At 50.5% G+C, this 14,373-nt stretch overlaps 1 protein-coding gene across 2 annotated transcripts in view; it reads left to right on the top strand.

Moving 5' to 3' along the window:
* PCDH19 (protocadherin 19) overlaps positions 1-14,373 on the top strand; it is a 69,545-nt gene that overhangs the window by 37,586 nt on the left and 17,586 nt on the right. Inside the window, exon 4 of one of the 2 annotated variants that reach the window (XM_065689239.1) lies at positions 103-272. In XM_065689239.1, the coding sequence (XP_065545311.1) occupies positions 103-272 (170 nt within the window). Of the gene's footprint in view, positions 1-99; positions 273-14,373 lie in introns of both variants that reach the window. The other variant, XM_065689238.1, reaches the window with a different exon arrangement.

Here is a 14,373-nt window from a genome sequence, read left to right as displayed (position 1 = left end):
AGAGCACGAGGTGGCAGCCGTGCCACCACCGCAGGGCTCACTGCAGGGTGATGGGGCCGCCTCGTCTCATCCAGTAAATCACAGCTGTGTCTCCCCCAGCAGCTCCACGTTCAAGGACTTGGAGGGGAACAGCCTGAAGGACAGCGGGCACGAGGAGAGCGACCAGACGGACAGCGAGCATGATGTCCAGCGGGGCCTCTACTGCGACACAGCCGTCAACGACGTGCTGAACACCAGCGTCCCCTCCATGGGGTCCCAGGGGCCCGAGCAAGGTGAGTCACTGACTTGTGTCCTGTGGGGCTGCCCAGCATCACCCCAGCTCCCTTGTGCCTCTTTGGTGGCTCTGGTGCTGCCTTGGTGGGTGCACATTAGGGATGCTTAGTGCTTGCTGGGGATAATGCTGAGTGCTGGGTACACAGAAGTTAATCTTCACTCCATACCTGTCAGGTAAGCGGGCAGTTAGGATTATCCTCTGTTTCACAGGCACAAACCCAAGGCCTTGAGCGTCTGCCTGACAGCGAGTGGCAGAGTTGGGATTAGGGCAGGAATTACAGGGGCTGGCGCTGGTCCGTGCTGGTGCTTCTCTCTGGGACTCACACAGTTCACCTTCACCATGCTGTCCACATGCTGTCCAGGCAACTTTTCCTAAAGGTCATTAGAGCGTGCAGGCAATTAGTTAGGCATCCCATAAGGGATTAGCTCAGGCCAGTGGGTGAGGGTTTGTATGTTCTCTTCTATGAATAGACTGAGGGGGTTCAGCTCTTTCGCATCCCCATGTGTAGGAATGATGTCCTGCTCTAAAACCAGACTGGTATTAGCTTTGGGGAAAGAAGTCGGAAGAGTTCAGCTGAGCCCAAGCCATCATTTGTACTTGGGCATGACTGTCACTTCTAATGCCTGACGGATGCAGACATCCTATGCAAACATCCTGTCTTTTTCAATTAAGGAGCCTGGATGTGGTTTGGTGCTGGGGAGCCTCGGGGCGCTTGGCTATATCTTGAGATAAGCTGTAGCTGAGGCTCAACTGGAAGCCCCACTGCTAAAAGACTTAAGGATATGAAAACAAAATGCTGTGATTATGTACTGGTCTTCAGCTGTTTAATTCAATTCATGGTAAACATCATTAAAAGCCTTTGTTTTGCTGTCATAAGAGAGTCAAACGGGGGAGAGAGAGTTCTTGCCATCTGTGCCACCGAATGTGGTTGTTCCTTCTGGAGAGGAGCTGATCGCTGTATTAATTCTCCATAGAGTCTGCTAAATGGCCATAGTTAACCCTGTAAGACTCTGTGAGGAGGGGGACATGGAGGTCACCCACCCATTCCACACTGCCAGCCACACTAATTGGAGAGGGATGGCATCCGCAGCGATAATGTATTTCCAGACAAGCCTACTGTGCACAGAGATGAAAAGAATTAAACATTTATATAAGTGTACAGTGGCAGCTTAATCCTGCGTGTCAGAGAACGCAGGCTGATAGCTATCATTTATTATTCTTCTGCTGCAAAGGAATGCTCTTTCATTCTGATCAGGAGAGGGTCTCCTAAGATGCGTTTTGCAGAAAGGGAGGACTGTAGGAGCAGGAATGTTCATAATTGATTCCTGTCCCGTTGGATGGCCTGAGCAACATCTGCTAATTCTTTTTTGGTCACATTTCTTGGGCAAAAATAAAAAGCCCCCAATCTCAACGGGCTGCAGATAGGGTTTTACAGGGATTACATTTATGATAAGTCTGCGTGCTGGCTCTGTTGTGCACCAGATAACAATGCAAATAAGTAAAAGAGCATGAGTTGGAGGCAGAGCTCGTCGCAGGACTCAGATGGAAATATAGACAGCCCAATGCATTGGAATGTGAACTCCTCGTTGCATCTAAAATACCCCCCCAGAATCAGCATTTCCAAAGGCAGCCTGTGGGTCTGGCTGTGATGGCCGGGGGTTGGTGCTCTTGGCTGTGATTTATTTTGGGGAGGAAACCTGCATTGCCATGAGGAATGTGGATCCTGTTCTTCATGTCCCATGTGGAACTTGCCTCTGAGGTTGTCAGGGTGTTGCTGGAGCAGTGAGGGGAGCAGCAGGCGGGGAGGTTAGCGGTTACTGTCACAGAAGCTGAAAAGGAAGGTTAAAGATAATGTTTTCCGAGCTGATTTGTTGAGCAGGGACTGCAGAATATAATCAGGAAAATCAAGATGCTGAGATGATGGCGATAGCTGCGTGATTAAAGCGATGGTTTGGGCACGGTAATTTGTATCCCATTTCGGGTCAGTGGCAGAGTGGGGAGGAAATACAACAAGTTCAGTGCCAAGGATGTACAGGACCAGTGGGCTGACCACATCTCTGAGCCTGGCAGCTCCTGTCCCCATGCTTTGCCTTCACTCGGCACCTGTGCCTGATCCACATCTCATGTAATCCCATTGGAATGGGGTGGCAGAGTCATCAGTTTGCTTATTGATGCTGGTGATCTCCTGCCTGGGAGCCCAATGAGGTGACCCCATTCTGAGCTTGGATCTTAGCTTCTACCACCATGGGTCCTTTGTGAGTGGCCAGCTCTCAGACCTCATCCCGATGATTTGGGAATCTTTGCTTATGGGTAGTCCTGGCTCTCCCAAGGGAAGACATTGGTTGGCAGAAATCAGGTGTAGAGGATAATCCCTTTGTGCTGGCACTGAAGGGCTTAGTGTGGACCTGTCCCTCCAGACTTTGCCTACTGAGAAGCTGTATTTCCTGCGGACAGAGGTAGGCATGGATGGGTCCAAGCATCTTTAGTGTTCTTAAACCAGTGCATCAGCACTGTCCTTCAGTGCCCTGGTGCCACTCTTGGGTGGGAGTGTCACCAGCTGCCAGTCCTGCTGGCAGAGCCCTCTCTTTCCCGTTGGAAATGACCTAGATTCCCAGAAAAATGGCAAACCACAGCACAGAGGGTGTTGAGCTGTAGTGGGTAGCAGCAGGTCATCAGAAATACTGCCTGGAGCTCAGCCACGTCCCTTATTTTGGGAGCAGGACTTCTGCCCAGTCCCTTTTTACCTCAGGATCTTAATTATTGATTATAAATTCATCAGTTGAAAAGATGCCTTTAATTGCTCTAATATGTGCCCAATTTGGAGTTCATTATGGTCTGGAATTGTTTTCCTTCCCCTGCTAATTGACACCAAATGGGATGCTGAGGGAGGCGGGCATGGCACTGCTCCACCTTGTGCCATTGCCCCATTGCCTGGCTGCTGTTGAGCTGTTTGTGTGTTTGGGGAGGTGTTAAGCACTACTAGAAGTTTATGTGCACCCTGCCCTAATGGCGTCCTCAGCTGAACTTCCATGAGGATTGGTTGAAAAAGGGAGGTTTGCAAGGGGCTCTTAGATCTCAGTGATGATTTGGGTTGGATGGAGAAGTTGGGGGATAAATCTTGGGGTCCCCTGTTGTATCTTGGCTTATTTCATAGAACCACAGAATGAAACAGGTTGGAAAAGCCTTTTAAGCTCATCCAGTCCAGCCCTTATCCCAGCACTGCCAAGGCCACCACTAACCCATGGCACTGAGCAATCAGGTCCCCCCTGAGCCTTCTCTTCTCCATCTGAACCCCCCAGGTCCCTCAGCCGTTCCCCATCACACTTGGGCTCCAGGCCCTGCACCAGCTCCATTCCCTTCTCTGGCCCCGCTCCAGCCCCTCAATGTCTCTCTTGCAGTGAGGGGCCCAGAGCCGAGCACAGGGCTCAAGGTGCAGCCTCACCAGTGCCCAGCACAGGGGCACAATCCCTGCCCTGGCCCTGCTGCCGCACTGGTGCTGGTACAGCCCAGGATGCTGGGGGCTTCCTGGCTGCCTGGGCACAAGCTGCTCATGCTCAGCTCCATCAATCAGCACCCCCAGGTCCTTTTCCATGAGCAGCTTTCCAGCCTCTCTTCCCCAGTCCCGTAGCATTGCATGGGGTTGTTTTGACCCAAGCGCAGGACGCAGCACTTTGCCCTGTTGAACTGCAGCGTGGGGTGGGTTTTCGCCATGTCCTGGTGTAACCTTGTCTCAAAGTCCTGCACTGGAGCAAACCCTGATTTCCATAAGGAGGTGAGGTGCCAGGCAGGAGACCCACGACCACCGTCGCCTCTATGCCCAGTGGTGGGTGATCTGGGGGCTAGAGGAGCTTTGCCATCAGGAGTGAATGGGGAATCTCAGTGTGAGATGTTTCCAACCCTGCAGAGGGTGGCAATGCTTTTCCCGGGAAATGGCAGCGCGGAGCAGATGTTCTGCAGGGTAATTGAAAATTCCATTTTATCAGAAAGCATTTGCTGTCAAAAAGTTTTATCTTTACTTCAACAAAGAGGTTGATTAGATCCCTCAGGACCTGAATTAGCATCTTTGAGGCTCCATACTCTGTTTTATCATTCAGGTAGTTATTCCTCCCTTGGTTTTGCTCATACTGGGATTTCTTTTTCTTCTTTAAATCCTTTTACCCTCTTCCCAACATAGCATTTTGGCTTGTTTTGTGGATGGATACAGACACCTAGATCTCCTTAAATGTTTTCCATTACCTTTTTCACTTGCTTTGATCCAGAGCCGTACTTGTCCTCCATAGGTCATAGGAGCTCTATGCCAGCATAGCCATCAGAAAGGAACTATTTTATGTAGGCGGTTTTAATGTTACAAGCAACAGATTTCAAACTTACCTTAATTCCCAGTGCTGGCCAATACTTATGCCATCAGTTGTAGAAGGAAAAACATTGACTCAATGAATCATAGAAGCAGTGGTTCACTGTGTAAGGTAAAAATAGCATCCAAAAGAAAACAGACAAATAATAAACACACATTAATCACAAAAAAGAAATAGTCACCACAGCCATAAAAGAGTGAAAAAATCAAAGCGAGAGCAGTTTTAAGCAACATCAGGGATGTGTCTTTACAGAGAATTGCTTCTAAAAGCATCACTTCCACTTCCCTGGTGCCAGATCAGCAGTAAAGGTTGGCATGTCATCGGCTCAGACCTGACCCTGCATACATTGCCACAGCTGAGGAACTTTGCTCACATAGGTGGTTTAATTGTGCCTGAGTCTCATAAACTCCAGCAAGATGAAGGGTTCTTTGTATAGAAATGGGTTGTGTTTCAATGCTTACTTTAAGTCTTTCTACTATTGCACTGTGTAGGAATAGGCTTGGACGTGAAGGAGAGCCAGGCACAGGCTATTCACTGAAACCTTTCTTGCTGGTTGCATCCCCAATTATTCAGCTACATTGTCGTTTCAGGGATGAGGCTTTATCTGGAGTATTCCAATTGGTTCTTATGCTCATCTCCATAGGATCTGGGTGCATTTCAGCCTTGAATTGAGAACATGACTAATGGTATTAACTGGAGGCAAACACAGGTATTAGGAACTTGATTTTTTAAGCTGATTTCCAGCAGTCGTTCCACCTGCAACTCCCTTTTACTCTGCAGAAAAGCCTTTCTGTAGAGCTGTATGTACATGAAGACCTAAGTGACATATTCTAAGGCTTTGGAGGCTTGGAAATACAGCTGCATTTCTCTGGAAGTTTCTTCAAATTAGTAAAAATACCTTCTTTCTTGTATTCATATATGCAGCACAAGACAGAGTGCAACATCCATGTGTGAGTGGCAGCACATCCCTTAAGATGGATAAATGCTGTAAGCTTTCTTTACAGAGCAATGTCAATTATTACAGCTCTTCTGATTTCTGTATTATGGTGTGGATGGCTCAGCACTGCAGCCTTGGTGAGCTCAGTGGTGCTCCTGCAGTGGCCAGCCTGGAGGGAGCAGGCAGCTTCTCACAGTACTTTGAAAGGATTATTTATGACAAGTGGCTAAGCTGGGCTTTGGGAAGAGGAGTTGCTTGTCTTGTGATTCGTATGCTTTTAAATGATTATGTATTGAGCATCTCAGTCAGCTCATGCATGGCTGCGTGGTGGTTACAGATGCTTTGTACACGCTCTCTCCATCCTCCCCAGCGCCCACTATCATTACTCAATGTAGTAGCTTTGGTACCTACATCTATGGCTAGGAACGTAGCTGCGTTGGGCAGTGGGTCAGGTTGTTGTGTTGCAGCAGAATGGGACTGCAGTCACTTGAGGTTTAATCCATGCACAGACAGATCCCTCGTGTTACTTCTGCCTTAGGTTCACCGCTCTGTAACATTGAGCACAGCTCAGAGAACTTGGAGTTTCCTTGCTGCAAACTGTTGCTGGGGCAGGGGTGACGCTGAAGTCATAGACATAGCAGTAAATGAACACCAAGCCCTTTCTGCAAAGGCAGAGAGCTAAATAGCAAACAGATGTGTAAGCTCCTTTGTTTGCTTAAGAAGCATTATCATATATCCCACATTCCTGGCACTCTTCAGTTTTCAGGTTCCTTCCTTCAAAGCTAATTCTTGCAATGTCTTCATCAGCAAAGTTACTCAGTCCAGGGTCATGGGAGTAACAACCGTTAGCTCCTCAAGTCCTTGCCATCCCAGCACAGAAAACACTCACCAGATGTGAACATTTTGGCAACTTTGTGAGGAAAATTAACACTTGGCTCCCTGCCCCGTTGTGTGGGTTTAGAATGGGTGAATGATCCACCCGGGAAGTTGGAGGGTTTCGCGTGGTTTATTGTGCTTTTTAATGAGATTTCATCAAATCTAGTTACTGCTTACCCAGATTTTTGCTGGTGAATGGAGAACAGTTTAGGGGAGCCATGGAGAAGTGGTATATGTGATTAGAGACTTTCAGCTTCTGTTTGCGCTTGGGTTTGGTCACTGCTCTTAAACTCCAGCCCAAGCAGAGAAGATCCTAGCCAGGGTTCAGCTGAAGGACGGGGTGGTGTTCAGTAACCCTGGCTCTCCCAGAGCATCCTTGTCCAAACCCACTGCACAATACTTGGGGTTTCAAGTATTTCTAAGATAAATAAACAGCTCAGTCAAGTTTGCAGTTTCCTTTTCCCTTATAAACAAGCCAAAAAAAGGCTCACGTGGACCATTTTTTTCCTTCCCTTTGCCAGTAACCTCTAAGGAAACCATTAACACTTTGTGGCTCACAGCAGTTAAGACTAGCAAAATGGTCAAGGTAATGGCCATCGTATTTAACAGTAGGGAAGGTATAGGAATAAACCCAAACCTTCTGCTAACGCAGCAAGGCAGCACTTCCCCATCTCCTCCTGTAATCAATCTACATCGTTAATGACTCTGAAAACAGACTGAACTGCTGGGGCTGGCACCAGGAAACTTGCATTACAAACTAACCATCTCTTATTAACCTTTCCGTGTTTCCTTCACAGCACTAATTAGAGCCAAATAAAAGTAGTGTTTGGGAAACTCGGAAGTCAAAATACAATTTTCAGAGGAAATGTGCTAAACTCCAGAGCTCCTGTTTGCTTGGCCTTTCTTTTTAATTATGATGGAGGATGGCTGTTACTTGTTTAACAGAGGCTTACATGATTAATGCCGCGATGCTACTGTAATTAAAACAGCAAAAAGAAGGAGATGTGATTGGAGCCCGTATAATTTACAGACATCTCGGCATTCCGGTGGCAGAGCAGCTCTAAGTGTTGCAAAGAGGAATCATCCGAATTTATTCTAATTAAAATTGCCAGATTGACTAAACAACAGGTGACTCCTGTAACTCGAGCGGCTTGCGCTCGGGGTGAGGAATCATCTGAAATCAGTGAATCAGACAAAGCTGTCTCTTATGCTGCTAAATGGGAAAGTGTGTGCTTCCCATGGCAACCCGCATCAATTTGGCAGCCACTGGAAAATACAGGGTCCTTTATTAAAGGAATAATCAACACCACAAACAGTGCACTGCCCGGGTACGGTGAGCTTCAGAGCAGTCTCTGGGCATGGGTTGCCATCAGGCTAAATCGCCTTGTGCTGAAATAGTGGGTATGGCGCTGGACCAGCATCCCTATAGGGGTGTTACAAGTTGGGGTTTCCCCCCCAAATATGGTGCAATTAACTTAGTGCATTAGCAATAACTGTTAATTACACTTACACTCAGCTGCATATAGAATCATAGAATCATAGAATAGTTCGGGTTGGAAAGGACCTCAAGATCATCCAGTTCCAACCCCCCTGCCATGGGCAGGGACACCTCACACTAAACCATCCCACCCAAGGCTTCGTCCAACCTGGCCTCGAGCACTGCCAGGGATGGAGCACTCACAACCTCCCTGGGCAACCCATTCCAGTGCCTCACCACCCTAACAGGAAAGAATTTCCTCCTTAGATCCAATCTAAACTTCCCCTGTTTAAGTTTTAACCCATTACCCCTTGTCCTATCACTACAGTCCCTGATGAAGAGTCCCTCCCCAGCATCCATACAGGCCCCCTTCAGATACTGGAAGGCTGCTATTAGGTCCCCACGCAGCCTTCTCTTCTCCAGGTTGAACAGCCCCAACTTCCTCAGCCTGTCTTCATATGGGAGGTGCTCCAGTCCCCTGATCATCCTCGTGGCCTCCTCTGGACTTGTTCCAGCAGTTCCATGTCCTTTTTATGTTGAGGACACCAGAACTGCACACAATGCTCCAGGTGAGGTCTCACAAGAGCAGAGTAGAGGGGCAGGATCATCTCCTTCGCCCTGCTGGTCACGCTCCTTTTGATGCAGCCCAGGATACGGTTGGTTTCTGGGCTACGAGCGCACACTGAAGCTGGATCATGTTCATTTTCTCATCAACCAGCACCCCCATGTCCTTCTCTGCAGGGCCGCTCTGAATCTCTTCTTTGCCCAGTCTGTAGCTGTGCCTGGGATTGCTCCGACCCAGGTGTAGGACCTTGCACTTGTCATGGTTGAACTTCATAAGATTGGTATCAGCCCACCTCACAAGTGTATCGAGGTCCCTCTGGATGGCATCCCTTCCCTCCAGTGCATCAACTGAACCACACAGCTTGGTGTCATCGGCAAACTTGCTGAGGGCGCACTCAATCCCACTGTGCATGTCAGCGACGAAGATGTTAAACAAGACCAGTCCCAACACCGGTCTTATAGGGCAGGGAACTGCATCTCCCCTGGCTGCACCCATTGGTGCCTGTGGGTGAGTGTCTAAACTGCTTCAGTTCCAGCAGATAACTGCTAATGGGAGACGTACCACTGGGTGTGTATGTAGGTTGTTTTACTAAGTGATCTATGTAATAATATATAAGTCAAAACTCTGCAATAATTGGCACCAAACAGCAGAGAACTTGAAGCTTTTATCCGTCTTAAGGGAAGTGCTGCCACTCAAAGCTGGGAAGCGCTATGTTTTATTTCTCATACAGCATATATGAATGTGAGAGAGCAGGTAGGTTTAAATGGGTCATGGAATTAGGAAGGAGTCTGGCTGCCTTTCCTCACACAGACACGCAGGTATGAGGTGCAGCGGGCTGGGCTGTGCAGCAGAAGCTGTGCCAGGGCTCGCCTGGGTTTGTGTTGCCCTTGCTCAGTGATTTCCTTCTCCATCCTGCATTTAATCCCTGTGTCTGTTTGGGAAATAAGTTCTTTATGGGAAGTATATTATAGATATATGCTAGCCACAATGTGTGTAATTACAGTAAGTATAATATGGCCTTATTTCTGCCGAGTATCTATAATAGTAATGATCAGCTTCCCTACTCTCAGCATTAGTGTTTCTATTTTTCAACAGAAACCCTTTTTTACTCCATTTTCCTTATTTTCACCCTTTCTCAAGTGTGAAGAATGACTTGCTTTGTGAACAGCTTCATTAGCTACTCGCATGTTGTGTTCCATTACCGATACCCACTGCTGGCAGCGGGTGACCGGTGGTCCCCACTGCGTCACATCACCTTCAGGCAGTGACAGTCACACTTGGGGCAGGGAAGAGGCATCAGGGTGAAATGGTTTGGGCTTGAGATCTGGGTGGTGTATACCGGAGGACATCTGGATGTGGACATCCCACATGTGGGATGGCTGGAGTGAAAGGGGAGCTTTATCCTGGAGAAATCCTGGGTTAATGTCAGTCCCTGTAGGAAAAGAAGAAAATTGAACCATAAAGGATGACAAAACCTCCTCTCTGAATTGAAGCAATAGGAAATGAAAATTGCTGAGATACACTGTCATGTGGGTAGTGGTGCTACCAACCTTGTGCTGCAGTAATTACCTCTATGCATGCAATTTGTGTTCGGCTACGACTGATTTCCCACATCATCCGGTGCCCAGGCTATGTTCAATCAGTCCCAGCTGGAGAAAGCTATCTTGGATCATTTGGTGAGATGTCACCACAGATGCTACCTTGTGCCTTGTGGAAGCACTGGGGAGCTGCACACTGCAAAGCTACCCTAGCACATGAGTGGAGGTGTGGGGACAGGAACAGGAGGTTCCCTGGGGCAGGATTGGCTGCGAAGTGAGAGGGGCTTGGTCCCATGGGGTTCTGAGCATCTGCTTCTGGCCCTTTCCAGGGGGGAGACTTTGCTTGGTGCGTGCTGGAGGTTTGGTGGTTGGTTTTGGAGACCCCCGCTGCAGCCCCGGTCCAGCTCTAGGGCAAAAACACAAGAGGGACATGGAGCTGTTGGAGCAAGTGCAGAGGAGGCCACGGAGATGCTGCGAGGGCTGGAGCAGCTCTGCTCTGGAGCCAGGCTGAGAGAGCTGGGCTGGGGCAGCCTGGACAAGAGAAGGCTCCTGGAGGGGAGACCTGAGAGCAGCTCCAGTGCCTAAAGGGGCTGCAGGGAACCTGGAGAGGGGCTTGGGACAAGGGCCTGTAGGGACAGGCCAAGGGGAATGGCTTGAACCTGCCCGAGGGGAGACTGAGCTGAGCTCTTAGGCAGAAGCTCTTCCCTGTGAGGGTGCTGAGGCGCTGGCACAGGGTGCCCAGAGAAGCTGTGGCTGCCCCATCCCTGGCAGTGCTCAAGGCCAGGTTGGACACAGGGGCTTGGAGCAAGCTGCTCCAGTGGAAGGGGTCCCTGCCCGTGGCAGGGGTTGGAGCTGGAGGAGCTTTGAGGTGGTCTTTCAGGTGCAGAGGAGAAGCCGAGCAGCCAGGCTGCTCCTGTGCTCCCCTGCCTTGCAGAGCAGCACGGGCAGAGCCTCTGACATTGAGCTGGGACCTTTGGCTTTTGTGGCTGGAGCCAAACCCTTCATGTCCCTGAAGGCAACCCCTGGCCTGGGTGTGGAGACAGTGCCTGTGAGACTGCAGAGACAGCACACGGCAGCTTTTATGGACGAGAAATGATGCCGTTTCTATCAGAACTGTTTATTCAGAGCAGCTTCCAGTGTGTGAAGGGGCCTCCGAGGGTGCCAGAGAGGGATCCTTCATCAGGGACTGCAGCGACAGGACAGGGAGTGATGGGTTTGCACCGGACCAGGAGAAGTTCAGTTGAGGAATGAGGTAGATTCTTCCCTGTGAGGGTGCTGAGGCGCTGGCACAGGGTGCCCAGGGAAGTGGTAAATGCTGCATCCCTGGCAGTGTTCAAGTCCCGGTGGGACAGAGCCTTGGCAGGCACGGTCTGGTGTGAAGTGTCATTGCCCATGGCAGGGAGCTTGGAGCTGGAAGCTCTTGAAATCCTTTCCAACCCTAACTATCCTACAACTAAACTACAACTACAACTACATCTACCCTATAATTCTATGAGTCTAAGGAAAGTTAATTCTAGAGAACAACAAACAACATAGCTGCTTACCCCTACACTAACCTATAACCTATTGAAACCCCAACAATCCTACACTAACCTATAACCTACTGAAACCCCAACAACAGTTCCTTACTCCTATACCTATACCTATAACCTATTGAAACCCCAACAACACTTACTCCTACACTAACCTATCCCTATCTCTACCCTACGGATGTTCCTATCTACCTACGCCTGCGTTTAGGGGCAGAGGGGCCAGTGGTGTCGGTCGGGGTGGGTGCAGCAGCCCCGCGCCTGGTGCGTGTGGAGCGGGGGGCTGCAGAGGGCTGGGTGTTGTGCTGCTCCTCTGCAGCTCCGGCACCAGGCTCAGCACCGCGCTGGCGTCTTCTCTGCCCGGTGCCGTGGACGCCGGTGCCCGGGGGGGCTGCGGTGGCCGCTCTCAGGCGCTCCATGGCGCTTTCTGCCCTCCTCTGGATCTCGCTGAGGTTGGGGTAATCCCTCTGGAAGTAGGGGTGGTAGTAGAAGAGCAGCTGCAAAACGCAAAGGAGAGGAGTCAGTTGCCATCGGTGCAAGGAGGAGAGAGACAGAGATCCGGTAACTCGGCATCTGCATCGGAAAAGGCAAACGCGGGTGCTCAAAGGGACTTTCTGGGGCATTTTAAACCTCAGCTGTTCTGGCTGAATGCAATGTTAGGGTAGGGCTTTGGTCAGTCAGAACCACCCTTGTGTTTCCAGGTGCTGGGAGCAGAGAAGTGTAGGGTCTTCAAAAGCCTGAAATCCAATGGAGAAACCCAAGCAGGTCTCGTTTTAGAGCACCTGAGTGTGGAATGGGCCTGTTGGGAATAATGGTGGTGCTGCCGTGTATCTTGTCAGCATGGAGCAGCTGCCACAAGATGATGGAGGGCTCTTTTGTGTGCGGAGGAACCAACGTACCTGTCCCAGAGCAGGCCCTGACGCTGCTGCTACTGCCCGCAGCTCCCTGATGGGCACGGATATCACCATATCCTCCTCCATCCGGCAGAACCCATAGAGGTGGAGCCGGTCGAGGAATTCGTTCAGGGTCTCAGCCTGAAGGGCCCTGCGTGCTCCCCTCTTGCTGAGCACTTCGGTTTCGAACAGGTTATCTGCGATAACCAGGCAGCTCCCATTGTCGCCCCACCAGATGGAGTGGAAGCGGAAGCAGGACACGAGCTTCCATAGGGCGACCAGGAAGGAGTCTGGTGCAGAGGTCTCTGAAACACAAAATTGCATGGTCAGGGCCCAGGGTTCGTCAGGCAAACCCTGAAGGGAGTTTTCTTTTGCGGGAGGTGCGGTGGCAGCAGCCCAAGGTGCTCCCGTGTCACCTCTTCGAGGCATGGTCGATGCTGAGGATGCCTCCCCTGAAGATGCCTCTCAAACCACTTGGTTCCACCCCTTGGCTCCAAGTGTCCCCCGAGCAGCCAGGCCGGGTCCTGCTGCTCAGCAGACTGAAGGGCGGTGGCACCAGCGGCCCCTCAAGTTCCCCAGCATCACTGTGACATCGGGGTTCCATGAGGGTTCCATGCACGGTGCCCATCTCCTGGCAACAGGAAGGGGAAGGCAGCAGAAGTTGCTCGAAAGCCGCGTTGTCTTCTCCTGGAGAGAGCTGTTTAGAGCCGAGAAGTGACCCCAACTGTATTTGCCTTTGGCCTGTGCTGCTGGGGCCGTGCTGCCTCCTGTTGCCCCGGGGAGCTGGTCCCCGAGGCGGGATGGGGAAGGCTGCAGCGTTGGGCATCAGAGTGCCCAGGCCTGAAGTTTCTCCCTTGGGCACCTTCCCCCTGTGCAGAAATGCCCCAAGCCTCTTGTGTGGAGTAACCCCGCTGTGATTGCAGCAGCGCTGCTGCTGTTGCGGCTGTGCATGTGCTGGGTGATGCTCTCAGCTCTCAGCAGGGCTCCGTGCTGCTCTGCAGGATGAAGCACAAGTGAAACACCCCCTGCGCTGATCCTGCATGTGAAATAAAGTGGTGCTCTGCACTCCTGTACCTTTTTGGGATGGGTTCCTCTGCTTTTCTTTGAGACAGAGCCCTTAGACCCAAGCCAGGACACTCAGTGATGTTCTCTCAGCCTTTTGAAAGCTGTCACCCCAGTCCTGAGCTGGAGGAGCATGGCTGCAGGAACAGTGGTGTCAGCTGCAGGGTCTGAAGTCTATGGAGCCTGACCTTAGAGCAGCTCCAGTACCCAAAGGGGCTCCAGGAAACCTGGAGAGGGGCAGGAGTTGGAACTGGATGAACTTTAAGGTCCTTTCCAGCCAAAACCAGTCTGGGATTCATTCTATGACTCTTATGAAGGTTGTCGGGCACTTGATTCCCTCTGATTGCTTTGGAAACATCAGTTTCATTGTAGATCGAGGCGGGAGGGTGGCTGGTGCAAGGAGAACAGACGGTGCTGCCTCATCTGCTTGGGCACGTTCTCAGCCAGGTGGTTTAGCAGCCAAACCGCTCCTCAGCCAGGCGAGAAGCCTCCGGATTTGCCCTGCAAGAGGAATGGCTTTTCTCAACTCTGCTAACTGTGCTTCTGGATTTGATACAGCTCAGTGAGGAGGTATAAAGGGGCAGCTTCTGTTCGGGCAGAGGAACTGAGCTAGAAACCTGAAGTCAAATCAGTGCATAGTAGTAATTCAGGAAAGCTTAGAGAGCCAGATGTGTGTTTGGGAGTGGTAGGTGCATTACTGATGCACATACGTACCTTTGGGAGGGTCTGGCACGCTCAGGTGGGTCCCAGTATGGGCTCTATATATATTTACCGTATATATATACAGGACTTTGTTCTGCTTTTCACTGTGCTTACCAGCTGAGCTGTTCATGCTGCTGCCATTGCTGCTCACCAGCATGCTTCAAC

The sequence above is a fragment of the Lathamus discolor genome, chromosome 9, assembly GCF_037157495.1.
Source record: "Lathamus discolor isolate bLatDis1 chromosome 9, bLatDis1.hap1, whole genome shotgun sequence".
Lineage (NCBI taxonomy): Eukaryota > Metazoa > Chordata > Aves > Psittaciformes > Psittacidae > Lathamus > Lathamus discolor.
Note: the sequence above shows the minus strand (reverse complement) of the source record. Positions and strands in the feature narration are given on the sequence as shown.